This window comes from Rhinopithecus bieti, unplaced genomic scaffold (genome assembly GCF_001698545.2).
Source record: "Rhinopithecus bieti isolate Rb0 unplaced genomic scaffold, ASM169854v2 scaffold_13577, whole genome shotgun sequence".
NCBI classification, from domain to species: domain Eukaryota; kingdom Metazoa; phylum Chordata; class Mammalia; order Primates; family Cercopithecidae; genus Rhinopithecus; species Rhinopithecus bieti.
The window spans coordinates 489150-503856 of record NW_016807867.1 but is presented as its reverse complement, the minus strand read 5'-3'; the positions used below and the strand labels follow the sequence as shown (position 1 = coordinate 503856).

Sequence of the window (14707 nt, the reverse complement as noted above, 5' to 3'; positions counted from 1 at the left end):
CTGCCTTCTGTGTTAAGGCAGAATTGGAGCTGAGCGCAGCATCCCTCACGGCTTCCCCTACCCACGAGGAGACGAAACACCTACCAGGGCCAGCCAAGAGTTCCTGCCACGCTCTGGTTCTAGCAGTGGCACTGACGTTCCCTCCGCTCCATCTGGCTGGTCTGTGATCTGTCAGGCACTGTCCTTAGCCTCCACCTGGCCCAGTGATATGCGGCATGACCCTAAAGCACTCTCAGCCTGGCTTCTCCGCACTGTATCCGCGCATCAAGCTTTCTAGAAGGTCCCAACGCCAGCCTCATGGAATTCAGATGCCAGGCAGATGAAGGTTTTCCAGAAGGCAAACTCCATCCTGCATTGCAACCACATGCTTCTGCGGAAGGCGTTCACTTCCACTTTGCATGCCGGCTGGGATTTGTGGTCCAGCGTCACAAGGTGAAGTCATTCCTCATGGGTGAACATAGAGCTGTCTCAGGCCCCAAGGTTTATTTCTAAGCAACTACTCTGACACTGATCACGAGGTATACTTAAGTTTTTTGTTTTTCCAATGCTACAGGTATTGTCTTTTATTATGTCTGGTTCTCAGTTTTAAAAGCATGTTTTCTCCTTTCTGTCTCAAAATATGCTTGAAACTCTTGGTTAGGTCAGACACGAGTATCACAATAGAGGCTCCCTGCTCATTTCCTGAGCTACATACTGGTCCCTGCTGAGACGAGAAGTCCAAATCCTTCTCAATACTGGGGCCTCTATCACACGGTCAGCAGGTCTGGGGACGTGGGAACCTCCATGCCAGGGTTTTCAGGGCCAGAACAGCGAATGAGCCGTGGATTTGACCTGCAGACGGAGAGGCTGGGCTGTGCTGATCAGGGGTCCCAAGGAGACTCAGGAACTGGGCACAGCCCGATGCACTGATGTGACTTAGACTGCACAGGCTGGGAGAGAGCCTGCAAGGGCCTTGGGGACTGTGCAGGTGCCACACACTCACCTCCCATTTCTGAGGTGGGGGGATCAGAGACCCCTAAGCCAGCACACGGGTCCCTCCCTCCGAGATCATGACCAGAACCTCTCCCTACCTGTCATTTCAGGGACTGGGCTCACCCAATGCCCTGGCTGCCTCCAGCAGGAGATTCTGCTCCTGCTGCCCAGCTGCCGTGGGGCACAACTCCTGCATTCCTCTCTCGAAAGGCTGGGTCATGTCCTCTCATTCATCAGCTCTTGACTACAATTTCCTTCTGTCACCTCAGACATCGTATTTTCTTCCTGGCTTCCTCCCAGGCTCTCGCTTTCATCTGTCTAAGGACAATCCCTCCTTGCTAATAAACCTCAAGTGGGAGGGCCAGCCCCTCCTGCCAGCCCTTTCATCTGCCCTTTGCACAAGAAAACCAGCTCTCACCTGGGCATACGACTTGGCCATCGCCTCAGCCTACAGCCTGCGGTTCCCACACAGGCCCTAGAGCTCTCCTTCCTGCCCTAAATTCCAATTCTCAGATGTTCAGATAAGCTAAGAATCCTCTTGGCTCCCCCTGAAAACTCCCCAGCAAAACTGCCAGCAATTGCGGGCTTTGCTGTTTATGTTCTCCTAGGTCAAGAGTGTGCTGGGGAAGGTGGTTCCGTAATGTTCTTTGGAAATATCATTAATCCAAGTCTTTTATTAACTGTATCCTCTCACTACCTAACCATGCTGGGGTAATTATCTGACTTTGTGCCCTGCCAGCTAGCATCAGAGGTGGGAACACTATTTGCTTGACCCATTCCTTTGGCTTTGTCATTGATTTCATTGAGAAATTAAAGGCTTTCTACATTTATGTTATGGTTAAAGAGACCATGAACAAAACATAAATGTAAATCAATGATAGATAATTACACTAAAATGGCATGAGTAAGCTCTGTATTCTTTAAGTAAAAGCCTCACAAGAAAACAACAGCAGTGGTTAAATAAAGTACAATAATTCTTAAGTGTCAGCAAAAACAAGGGTGAGAGAGAGAGAAATTCAGAGTATTCGATTTAACAAATAACTTGGTCAATTTAAACTAAAAGCATTGTACTTAAAATATGAACATATACTGACGATGTAAAAATCATTTGGAAATCTCAATTTTGCTCTTCTGAAACCACTGCAATTGTTATAAAATCATGTTCCCTGTCCTTATAAGGCTTTAAAACTAGGCATAAACTTCAAGATAACAAGCCTGTAAAAACTGTAATTGTTGTGTTATTACACAGGCTGTACAAGGTACTTTATACCACCGACTTACAGTCATGCTGGGCCTTAATGAGTCTAACTAAAAGACTTTTTAGCAATTTTCATTTTGTATGGATTAGGGAGTATTAGTGAGGCCCATATGGTCTTCTATAAATTAGGAGATCAAACAAGAGCGTCTTCTGCAGCAGGACCTCAGCTCTGGATGGCGTCTCTAACTCACCCATTCAAGTCAGTGGGGAGCAACCGCCCCCAAGGGTTACAGAGTATCAGGGACCCCAGAGGTCTTGGACTCTGTCCCCATGCACCATTGGAGCTGAGATGAAAGGACTTAGCCATTCAGTCATGAGCATGCTGGCAACAATGATTCCATCTGTTGTCTGGAAGGTTTTAATATCACAGTCATATAAATTTCAACCAGTTTTATGTAATGGTGCTTCCCAAACAAGCAACTGAAGAGCCGGAGAAACACATACTCCGGATGTTGGCTGACCCAGGAATCGGGATCAGCACTGAGGAAGAATCTGCCAGCAAAGTCATGATTCTGCTCTCCTAAAGAGAGTCAAAGCCAGGACCCAAACTAAGTTCAGGTGCAGATCTGGGAGGGCATTTATTGACCAGTGCACACAGTGGTGGTGAAAAACGAAAACAAAACCAACAAAGCAGAAAAAAAACAAATAAAACTCCCCAAAACTCAACTGTTTTTCTGTTCAAAGGTTTCTATAAAAATCCTTTGTGTGCTCTCAAAATCTCAGTTTGTTTCTGGTCTAAACACCTCACTCTGCCTTAGCAGTATTCGTTATTCTCTACAGATTCCTTTCGGTGATTCTGGCATGAGTGGGGTGGAAATTGTCGGGGAAGGTTCCATGAGATCCTATTCATCTTAAAAGTGTGGGCTTGGGTTTGCCGAGTTTTGGACACTAAAACTGTCCCCTCTTCCCGTGTCTGTCCCCACCCACTGGTGCTGGCAGCCGTTTTTGTGTGAATGTAGTACCTGCCATTCCTGGTATCATGCTGCCGCATGTTCTTGATAAAATGAATCTTCTTAAAATTCTTTGGTCTGGGTGAACCTGAGAGAGTTCGACATCTGAAAAATAAAGTGAATTCGAAAACACAGTCAGTTGCCTGCTGGACAGCTGAGACATCTCCACATAAAGACGGGAAGGAAGGACCAGACACATGGCTTGAGTCACCCCCAAGGAGGCAGGAGTCTGCGGGGATAATGAAGTCAACACAGCTGGAAGCAAGGAAGCTTAAAAAAGGCCCAATGATAGACAACTTCTTGATAATACTGACATTATTTTATATGGGTCTCTAAAAAGTCAACTAATCAAGAATATTGTCCCCTGCATTAAAAAAAAAAACCAAAAAACAAAAAACCTATGCAGATTCCAAAGACATTGTCATCTTAAAAGAATCCTCCCGTATCAACAAAGGGAAAGGGAACCAAAACTGTACATTTAAAGGGGTAGGGAAACACCGGAAAATTCAGTTCAAAACAAGCCTGAATCATTTTCTTCTGTAACAAGATTTTGGCCTGAATTACCTGGACAGCTGCCTTAAGTTTCAACTTGACCCGCTATGCCTGGGAGGTCACAGTTTCACACTGAATGAGAAATCAGAGACCCAGCTAGTTGCTGTTTTGTTTTGTTTTGTTTTGTTTTAAGATAAATTTTAAATAAACATTTGTTGAACTAAAATGGCTTGGATTCAAGTTTTTTTTAATTTTTGTTTTGCTGGAGTATACAACATTTGCCTGTACTATAGGACTGGCAAAACAAACCACAGGCCAAGGAGACCTTCCTTCTGTGTAGTGTTTTCACCTGGCAAATTTTAAGTTACAAAACCACAATCATGACGACAGCAAAGCAAAATGCTCAACACACAAGAGTCTCAAGTTTATTCTAGATAAAAGGGGCTGTAACTTTTTGATTTTGGGTTTTGCTACCAAAAAACCTTTCTGACCTGGGCCACAGGAGCCAGCTCCTGCCATGGCACATGGTGCCTGTGACCTGATTCTTGACTCTAAAGAAAGATTCTGGGCTGGCTGTGGTGGCTCACGCCTATAATCGCAGCACTCTGGGAGGCCGAGGAGGGCAGATCAACCGAGGTCTGGAGTTCCAGACCAGCCTGGCCAACATGGTGAAACCCCGTCTCTACTAAAAATACAAAATAAAAAAAAAAAAAAATACAAAAATCAGCCTGGTGTAGTGGCAGGTGCCTGTAATCCCAGCTACTCGGGAGGCTGAGGCAGGAGAATCGCTTGAACCCGGGAGACCGAGGTTGCAGTGAGCCGAGATCGCGCCACTGCACTCCTGCCTGGGTCACAGAGTCGGACTCTGTCTGGAAAAATAAAAAGAAAGATTCTTTTAAAGCCTTGCAGGGCCCCGTTTGAGGACATGTAGTAGATGCTTCCTGTGCCTTTCAGGAGGGGTTAGAGTGGGGATGGGATTGACACTTTCCCTCCAAATCCAGGCCTCCAAACCTGGATTTTAATTTTTTTTTTTTTAAATAAAGACAAGGCCTTGCTCTGTCGCACCTTGCAGTGGTGCGCTCACTGCAGCCTCAAAATTCTCCCACCTCAGCCTCCCAAAGTGTTGGGATTATAGGTGTAAGCCACTGTGCCTGGTCCACTAAACCCAGAATTAATTGGCTCAAGGTTCAAGGAGATAGGGCCTCGCTCTGCCTTTGCTCTCTGGGAACAGATCCAGAACCCCAAATGGCCTCATTTCTTCCTCCAGAATGACTGCTTGAATCTGCAGGCCACTCAAAGTTCCCACCTGTCAGATACACACAAAGAAGGTTCTTGAAACATCAAGTCACTGGAAAGAGGAGAATCCCTGAAAGCATAAAGTGGTTTCTGGATAGGGCCAAGTGTTCAGAAGCATCCTTATACCCCTTCCGCGGCTTCCTTTCCCAGGAGTAGAGCTTCCTGGGCCGGCCAATCTGAGGGCAGCAGGCCAAGAGTTAGACAGTGCGCGGGTTCAGGCAGCTCGCAGATCCTGCCACCTCAGCAAACTCTGGCTCCTTCCTCCCACCTCCCAGCTGCAGGAAGCTGGGACTGACGCCAGCACAGAGGAAGGACGGCCTGAGCTGCTCCCTGTAGAAAGAAGGGCCCCAGATTCCTCAGCCTTCTTCTGGAAGTGGAAATCCACAAAAGGGCCACAGGTGGCTGTCCGCACCAGCAAAGGAAGGAGGTGAGGCCGTGATCACTTTAACAGCTGCGGCCACCAGCATCCATCCACCCAGACGGTTTGGAAAACCAGGGCAGGTGCTGATGGCGAAACAAATAGAGGTTTTTCCTGACAACTAGCAGAAATGGCTTAACTCCTTATTTTTGGACACCAGGTAACCACCAGGCAGATGCAGAACTCCTCAGTCCAAGTCCTCTTATGATGCATGCTCAGTTCTTGGAGTTCCGGGTAGATACAGGAAATCCACTAACAAACCATGATGTGCTAGAGAAAAGTAGGACTTTTAACAGGGTAACTTAACAAAGATCTTTCATTTCCCTATCCGCACCCAATTCTAACTGCACACACATCATACTAATCTAGCCCTTCATTAAGCAAGTTGTTTGTTGTCTTGCTTTTCTTTTTCTTTTAACCATTCAACCAAATCACCAGGGAATCTAAGAAATGCTTTAAGAGAATTGTGGCGTGGGCAACAATTGCCAAGGAACTGGAATACTGGGCGCTCAGGTTGCGGCAGGTTAAGCAAAGAACGAATTAATTTCAAAGCTGCCTGCAACGATGTGTAAACATCCATTTAAAAACATACATTTTAAGTGATGCAAAATTAAATTAGCATAGAATTAAATTAAAAACTAATTTAAAGAAAGATGAGCTCTTTCTTGTTAGCACTGATTACAGGATATATTTAATTATGCAAAAGGTCTAATAGAGGCCTTGGAGCCATTTGTTCTTCTGCTAAGCTTAAAAGCAAGTTGGGCTAACAGCCTTCCACCCCCACAGTTCCCAAAATACTTCAGCATCATTACTGGTGTCACCATTTCACAGACCGGGGAAGCCTTCAGCGATCAGCCAATTGGTCTTCCCATTTTATAGATGGGAAAACTGAGGCCCCAGAGACACTAAGTCAATTTCCAATGCTACATACCCAGTTAGAGTCAGGCTAAGAACTCAGGTTTCCAGGCTCCCAAACTAATGTCTCTTCTTCTACACCATGCTAATATAACTCCTAGGAATAAGTGAATTTCTAAGTAAAAATGAGAACAGTTATGCTTTTTAAGTTCTCTCTCTTTTTTTTAAGTTTTCTGTTTTAAGAAACTCCAGGCTAGAGTGCAATGTCGAGCATAGCTCACTTAAGTCTCGAACTCCTGGGCTCAAGCGATCCTCTAGCCTCAGCCTCCTGAGTAGCTGGAGCCACAGGTGCATATCCATGTGCCTGGTTATTTTTTCTTTTTTTTTTTTTGTAGAAATGGGGTCTCACTACATTGCCCAGGATGATCTCAAACTCCTAACCTCAAGTAACCCCTCTGCCTCAACCTCGCAAAGTGCTGGGGTTAGAGGTGTGAGCCACCATGCGCCCAGCCAGTATGAGAATTTTATTTATTTATGTATTTATGTGTTGACTGATTGACTGTAGACATGGGGGGGGGGTCTCACTACATTGCCCAGGCTGGTCTTGAACTCCTGAACTAAGCGATCTTCTTGCCTCCACCTCCCCAAGTGCTGGGATTATAGGTGGGAGCCACCGCACCCGGCTGAGAACTTTTTTAAACTAAAAAAAAATGTCCCTTAGTGGAATAAACACTTGATTTCCAAAAATCTTTTGATTTCTGATATTCTTAAAATTTTATAATAACAAGATTTGAGGTTCAGTGCAGTATTCTCTGAGAGCTGGTGGAAGTCACAGTTGAGGCCGCAAGCATTTTTACTGCACTCATTTGTGCTACCACAAGGCTGAGGGCCAGTCTGGGTGGATTCCAGGGTGACAGGGCACCAACCAGGAACACAGAACCCAGGTCCTCCTCCGGCCTCTCCTCGACACCTCGAGACTCAAGGACACTGCATCCCCAGGCTGGAAAGCCCTGCCCGGGAATTCCTGAAGAGGGAAGAGCCCTTTGAGCCTGTACCCTGAGTCGCCTGGCTTCCTTCGGCTCGCAGTAACCATGCTGTTCCAACGACCATGGCTTCTAGCAACCTCTCGAAACTCCAGGGGCTTCTCAACGTTATTCATGGATTTTCCCGTTTGTGGCAGGAGTGAGGGAGAACCTCGGTCAGATTGTGAGGTCACTCACTCTAACACCAAAGCCACTCAGTGCGCCTGCGAACACTTCTCCTCCATGCCCGCTGAGTATGTGGACCGAGGCCAGCTCCCTCGTGGGACTTTCAGTGTAGCTGTCTGTATGACTCCTGCAGGGAAATGGCTTTCTCCCACTTCACGGCTCCTCACAGAGTAACACTCGTGCCCAGGCCACATCTGCCACACAGCCACATACCGCACATTGTAAGAGGCTCCTGGAGGTTACCCACACTTTGAAAAAGACTCCAAAAGTGAAGATCAGACTGTTCAGCCCTTTCTCTTTGGGATGATGTCAGTGACAAAATTCACAGTCGCTGGACACTTCCCCCGCGACCCCAAGCTGTCTGTGCTCACTCTGCCCTCTGCTTTTCATGCAGGCGGAGCCCATGGACATGAGCTCTACCCTGGGAGTGAAGCTTCGGGTGGGGAAGGAGCCAGATCCAGGGGGAGGCTGTCCCCAACAGCAGCACCCTGCCAGGCTCAGAAGGAGGAGCCAGGCGCTCCCAAGTCCTGACCTGGCCAAGGCATGCAGGGTGCAGATGCGGGTTCAAGGAGGAGCTGATGCAAGTCCACAGGAGCTCATGTCCTCCCGATCCCCTCCCTGCTGCCGCCTGCCCTGTGGTCCCCGGGAAGCCCCTGCGCCCCATCTTTCTGGCTCACTCCCACATGCTGCCCCACCCAGCTCAGGGCTGCAGTGAGGATGGAAGGGGGTGCAGGACCTGAATGTACTCTCCTCCAGGAGGGCCTGGCTGGGTTAGGGGAGAGGAGCCTGCCAGTCACCGGCACAGCACAGCACAGCACAGCTCAGCAACGGCTGTCACCCAAAAAGATGTCTTGCAAGCACCTTTCTAATCCCAAGGGAGAAAGAACACTTTCAGACCCCAGAGAACACTCACAACTATCCTCACTGGGCTTCCTAGCAACTAGCCAGGGAGCAACATCGTGGTCACCTCCTGAGGAGTTCTCGTTGTCCCTCCTGCTGAGAAAGAAGTCCAGGACTGTACCACTGTGTGACTGCACCTGGGGGACGGGCCGGGATAAATGCTGGGCTCTTGCTCCATTAAGCAGCAGTTTACAAAATGAAGAGAAGCCACGGAAAGAGAAGCACCCAAATTCCACGCAAACTGGGCTATTCCATCACGTAATTGGACTTAATGTTGTCTAGTTCTAATGGTCCTCAGAGGTGGGCTGGACACTAGGAGATGTCCCATAGTCTGTGGGATTCAGATGGTTATTTTTAAATTTAATTCTATAGATCAAGAACTTAACAAACCAAAATCAATCTCTGGCTGTCATGGTGTACTGTTTACATACACACAAGTGAAACAGAAAATTACCTCCGGAGAGGGGCGTTCTCCTCAATATCTTCCAGGGTCTCCAAGGAGGATCTCTGGGAGATGAGGCGCCGTCTGCAGAAAGAAGGAGCAAATCTGGGAGTTAAAACTGCATTGCAGAACTCATCAGACATTTCTGTAAATCTAAAACTGCCCTAAAACAAAAACATGAAGTCCATTAAGAAAAGATCAGACAGAAGCTGCCTCTAAGAGGCTGCCACGTTCCCGCCCTGCGCGCCAGGCCCACCTTGCTGGCTGAATCCTGGGCACTCTCCTGGCTAGAGGGCCTCTTTGCGATGATTAAGGAAGTGACTGATCCTTTTGATGCTGCCATTTTCCCCAAGGACACACACACACACAAAAAGACAAGGTGCCTCTTATATAGAATAACTTGAGCGCCGTGTGCAGCTTTTCTAAGGCATTAGCTAATACTGTGAAGTATTCCACTGTCAGTGATTTGAATCCGGTAACTGATAAATATTAAATCTAAAACCCTATTAAAAACAATTTCAAAATCATTAGGATGCAATAAAAAAGTTACGCTCCCTGGATGGCCATGATTTCAAAAACAACTAGAAACAAGAAAGAAATTATTCCATTGGGAGAGTATCTCACAGACTGGGTAGAAAGAATAAATACGTGGCATGATTATGCAAAACATTAACTCTTCTGGGCTGCTAAGCAATTGCAAACCGCCTGCTAAAACCTCCCCAGCCTACCAGTTTCTGTTGCCAGGCTGAAATAAGGACAAGTCCTAGTTAACTAAGAAGATCAGGTACGGGGAGCAGGGAAGGGTGGGGTGACTTTAAATGGATCCACCTGAACGAAGACTGTCATTTGATAGTAAACTATTTGGTGGAGCAGGATGGACAGAAAATGTTTGACGGGGCTGTTCCTTAAAACGGAACTAAAAATATGAAGATAAGTCTGTTTTTTATTACATTTGGCAAAACATAGCCTAGGAACATGCAGTCATAACCATGTTCTAATTTGCCCTAATGAACAAAGAACGAAACGACTTCGTGGTTTTTTTTGTTTTGTTTTGTTTTAATTTTGTGTATACTTTTTCTGACCAACTACTCTGATACCTTTGGCTTGTTTGGCTTTTATAAGACATCAGAAAGGTCATTTTTGTAGCAAACTATTCAACAGCTTCATCAATTTTCCACCTTCCTTAATTTTTTGATACTCAAATCCTTTAAAAAAAAAAAAAAAATACTTGTGGCCAGGCACGGTGGCTCAAGCCTGTAATCCCAGCACGTTGGGAGGCCGAGGCAGGCTGATCACCTGAGGTCAGGAATTCAGGACCATCCTGGCCAACATGGTGAAACTCCGTCTTTACTAAAAATACAAAAATTAGCCAGGCGTGGTGGTGTGTGCACCTGTAGTCCCAGCTACTTGGGAGGCTGAGGCAGGAGAATGGCCTGAACCCAGGAGGCAGAGGTTGCAGTGAGCCGAGATCGCACCACTGGACTCCAGCCTGGCGACAGAGCGAGACTTCGTCTCAAACAAACAAACAAACAAACAAAACTTGTCATACAGCCTCCTTGTCTCTTCTCCAACTGTAAAATAGTAGAACATAGAACACTCTGAGCTTCGCACTCATCAATGCATGTGAACGAAGCACACCCATCGCCCTCTGTGTTCATGACATACCAGACTTTCTGCAGAAACTGTGGTTTCACTCTGCAATTAACTAACAGTGAATTTCCATTTCCATAATATTGCCAGATTTCCAAGAGTCAGCCAGAGCTGTGGAGGAGGCACTGGTCTTACCTGAGAGCGGTGCAGAGGCAAGCTGAGGAGGTGGGGAACTGATCTGACAGGTAGCCAATTCATGAGTGACAGGACTTCCCTGTGGAGCACTGTAACTCAGGGGACAGAGCTCGCCTAGGCCCCTGTGACAGCACCTGCAGCTGGAGCTCTGAAGTGTCTGTGCTATGGGTTGAGGCACAGCCCTCTGAAATCCCAGTTAGTCCTAGGAAAGCAGGCAGGTAAGCAGCGGGCCTAGCCTCTCTCCAGGTGCTAAGTCCCAGGCTGGACTGGGGCAGACTCACACCTACCCATTGCAGATCTCAGCACCAGAAACCCAATGTTACCCATCCAAAGGGTGGTGTAATTCTACACAGAACACCTAGCGGCTAGAGTCAGACACTCAAATTGCAATCCTGGGGTCCAAAGGCTTCGGGGTCTGAGAAAGCTCCTTAATCCGGCCGGGCATGGTGGCTCATGCCTGTAATCCCAGCACTCTGGGAGGCCGAGGCGGGTGGATCACCTGAGGTCAGGAGTTTGAGACCAGCCTGGCCTACATGGTGATCCATCACTACTGAAAATACAAAAATAGCCAGGTGTGGTGGCGCATACTTATAATCCCAGCTACTCGAGAGGCTGAGGCAGGAGAATCGCTTGAACCTGGGAGGCAGAGGTTGCAATGAGCCGAGATCGAGCCACTGCACTCCAGTCTAGATAACAAGAGTGAAACTCTGTCTCGGAAAAAAAAAAAAAAGAAAAGAAAAGAAAGAAAGTTCCTTAATCCTTGAGCCTCAGTTTGTTCATCTATGAAATGGGAAACAGCAATTAACTAAGAAAGGGACACATGGGCTGGGCGCGGTGGCTCAAGCCTGTAATCCCAGCACTTTGGGAGGCCGAGACGGGCGGATCACGAGGTCAGGAGATCGAGACCATCCTGGCTAACACGGTGAAACCCCATCTCTACTAAAAAATACCAAAAAATTAGCCGGGCGAGGTGGCGGGCGCCTGTAGTCCCAGCTCTTGGGAGGCTGAGGCAGGAGAATGGCGGGAACCCGGGAGGCGGAGCTTGCAGTGAGTTGAGATCTGGCCACAGCACTCCAGCCTGGGCGGCAGAGCGAGACTCCGTCTCAAAAAAAAAAAAAAAAAAGAAAGGGACACATGTAAAGTCCCAGGCCCACGGCAGTTCTTGATGAACGGGAGCTACTGGGCTTTTGATTGACACTCCAGTTTCCTTCACTGAGGCTGCACCCTGACCTGCACCCCAGCTCAGCTGACCAGGAGCAGGCTGAGTGTCCTAGCTCTGGCCCCCACTCAAGGCCCAGCCAGTGGCAGGGTCACCCCAAAATGCCTTGTGCCTGAGCCCACCCAAGATGTGTACGTGTTCCTTCCACACCTACACCCACTTCAAAGCACAACTGACTCTGCTCATGTACACAATGGGGTGCACCGAGAAGCACAAATCACACTCACTGATGTGTTGGCCACCTATAAAATCAGTGCCCCCCAGGTCTCCTTGCACTGCTCTCAGGTCTCCCTACAGACAGGAGGCAGTGATTAAAAAATTTACTGTTTATCTCTGTATGATGTTCTGAGCTTTTAAATCCAAAGTAAAATACTCATTGAAGTATTTACTTAAATTAAGTATGCACATCTAAATTGTCATTAGCGATAACTTCCACAGGCAGAAATAAATGTATAGGCTTCGGATCCTGAGAATCCCAACACATTCTGTCACACTCTGAGCCTTCCTTTGTAGAAGAGCATTTTCAGGTAACCAGTAAATAGGCAATTGATGTTTTGTTCAATCTGCACCCACGCAACTGAGATGACCGTGCAGGGGAAGGGCTGAAGGCTGCCCTCCTTCAGGTACCCTAAGGAGCCCCGGGGAGGCCCTGGGTGGGCTCTTTGGGCAGCATGGATGCCGCCCAGGCTCTGGCAGAGTCCACAGCCCAGCCAGGCAGGTTCCCCTCTCCACGCATCCACCCCCACTCACTCAACAATGTGACCGTGAGCCCTCTTGGGAACACACAGCTGAACCAGGCTTGCCTCCTGTCCTCAGGGGCTCAGAGTCACGTGAGGATCAATGGGACGGCCACCAAGAAGCCCCATTAACAATCCCTGAAGCCCCTGCGTCCTTCAGGGCTGTGGTGTGAGAACACTCCAGCTGAGTCCCACAGTGAGCACAGAAGGCCCTGATGGGAAGTGCAGACTCTTCTAACATCCAGACCAGAGTGTTTCACCCTAGAAAATCAGGCCCATCCACAAAAGCACACGACCCAGTAACTCCCCTTTCACAAAGCCGTAGCCACCTCTTCCTGCAACAGAAACGAGAAGGGCTCATTTGGAAAAGAACCAGATGAGAATACACCTTTCTTTACAGTTACAAGGGTTTTTCTAAAAGCCAGCACATTCGGTAATTCCCCTCAGGTGCTGAACAGGTGTGAATTCACACACACACACACATTATTACAGCTTAAATGTCTGTGTCCCCTCAAAATTCATGTGTTGAAATCATAACCCCCACTGCGATGGTACGAGGCAGTGGGGCCTATGGGAAGAGATTTGTCATAAGGGTGGAGCCCTCATGAATGGGATTAGTGCCCTTGTAAAGGGGACCCTGGAGACCTCTCTAGCTACTTTTCTGCCATGTGAGGACACTTATAAAAGTTGGTCATCTGTAACTGGAAGAGTCCTCATCTGACCCCAACCATGCTCGCACCCAGATCGTGATCTTCTAACCTTCACACCTGTGAGAAAATACATTTCTTTACTTTTTATGTATTTATTTTTTTCTGAGACAGAGTCTCGCTCTGTCACCAGGATGGAATGCAATGGCGTAATCTTGGCTCACTGCAACCTCGGCCTCCCAGGCTCAAGCAATTCTTGTGCCTCAGCCTCCCGAGCAGCTGGGACTACAGGTGTGCACCACCAAACCCAGCTAATTTTTGTATTTTTAGCAGAGATGGGGTTTCGCCACATTGGCCAGGCTCGTCTCAAACTGCTGGTCTCAAGAGATCCACCTGCCTTGGCCTCCCAAAGTGCTGGAATTAAAGGCATGAGCCATCACGCCCGGCCGAGAAAATATATTTCTATTGTTTATAAGCCATCCAGTCTTTGGTACTTTATTACAGCAGTCTGAACTCAGAGGGACCTACACACACGCGCGCGCGTGCGCGCACAGAGGCATGCAAGGGCATGCCTGGGCACTTCTGATCAGGACTCCTTAAAGGGGAAAAAATCCACAGCCCAAATGCCCACCTGTTCCTTTAACTTCAGCAGATGTACTTCCCTTCTTTGTGAATGGAACCAACCAGTATGTTCTTGGAACTACCAGAGAACTTGGAACTACCACCAGTGACTGTAAAGAAACCATCCTACAGTACCACGGAACAGCAAAGGACGCCTGCCCTTCCAGCCTAGGATGAGGACCTGTTCCCCTATGAAGCGGTAGTGTCAGTCAGCAGCGCTCATCTCTGCCCCCACCCCCACAGCTTGCTGGATCCTCCCAAGGTATGTCATAGTGTCTTCTCCCTCACCTTCTAACCCCAGGAAGCCTGCATTAAACAAAAAGCCTCAGGGCAGGCGGCCAATCTTAAACAGCCACTTTTCACTCTGTAATTTCCCTCATAAATTAAGTCCATTACTATGCAAACTCCTTATCATTATAGAGTTAACAAGGAGAGGTCTTTGCATGTTTTAATGACTGACAAAGAATACTTAGCCTCCGACCAAAGTAACAGGCCACCTTACTGACCAAGCAGACATGCAGTAAGAGACTGGCAGGGCTCAAAGCAAAAGTATTATGCACTGACATCATCGGATGGAAATGTGTATGTCTAGTCTCCAGACTGAACGTCACTCAGGGCTCCCCGACTTGTCTGACAGTTACAAGTTAGATCCTTCCACACTGGCCACACTTTGGAGTTCATGCTTATTAAGCTCATGCGTAAGGCAGCCTCCTGAAAGCACCCACGCCTGTTTTACAATATCCTTGGAATGCTGCAAGAAGTCATCATAATCCACAACACGATTGCACATCTGGATATTCCTACGTGGACCAAATTAATCCACTCATCATGAAGGGATAAAGTTTCTTTGTGGGTGCAAATCACTGTATATTCCTGGGACGCAGGGCTGGTCACAAGGGTACTGTTA

At 47.7% G+C, this 14707-nt stretch overlaps 1 protein-coding gene across 1 annotated transcript in view; it reads right to left on the bottom strand.

Moving 5' to 3' along the window:
* Positions 1-14707, bottom strand: part of CABLES1 (Cdk5 and Abl enzyme substrate 1) — a gene marked incomplete at its 5' end in the record, with an annotated part of 128452 nt that overhangs the window by 63206 nt on the left and 50539 nt on the right. Inside the window, 2 exons of the mRNA XM_017883980.1 lie at positions 3193-3285; positions 8804-8875. Of these exons, the coding sequence (XP_017739469.1) occupies positions 3193-3285; positions 8804-8875 (165 nt within the window). The remainder of the gene's footprint in view (positions 1-3192; positions 3286-8803; positions 8876-14707) is intronic.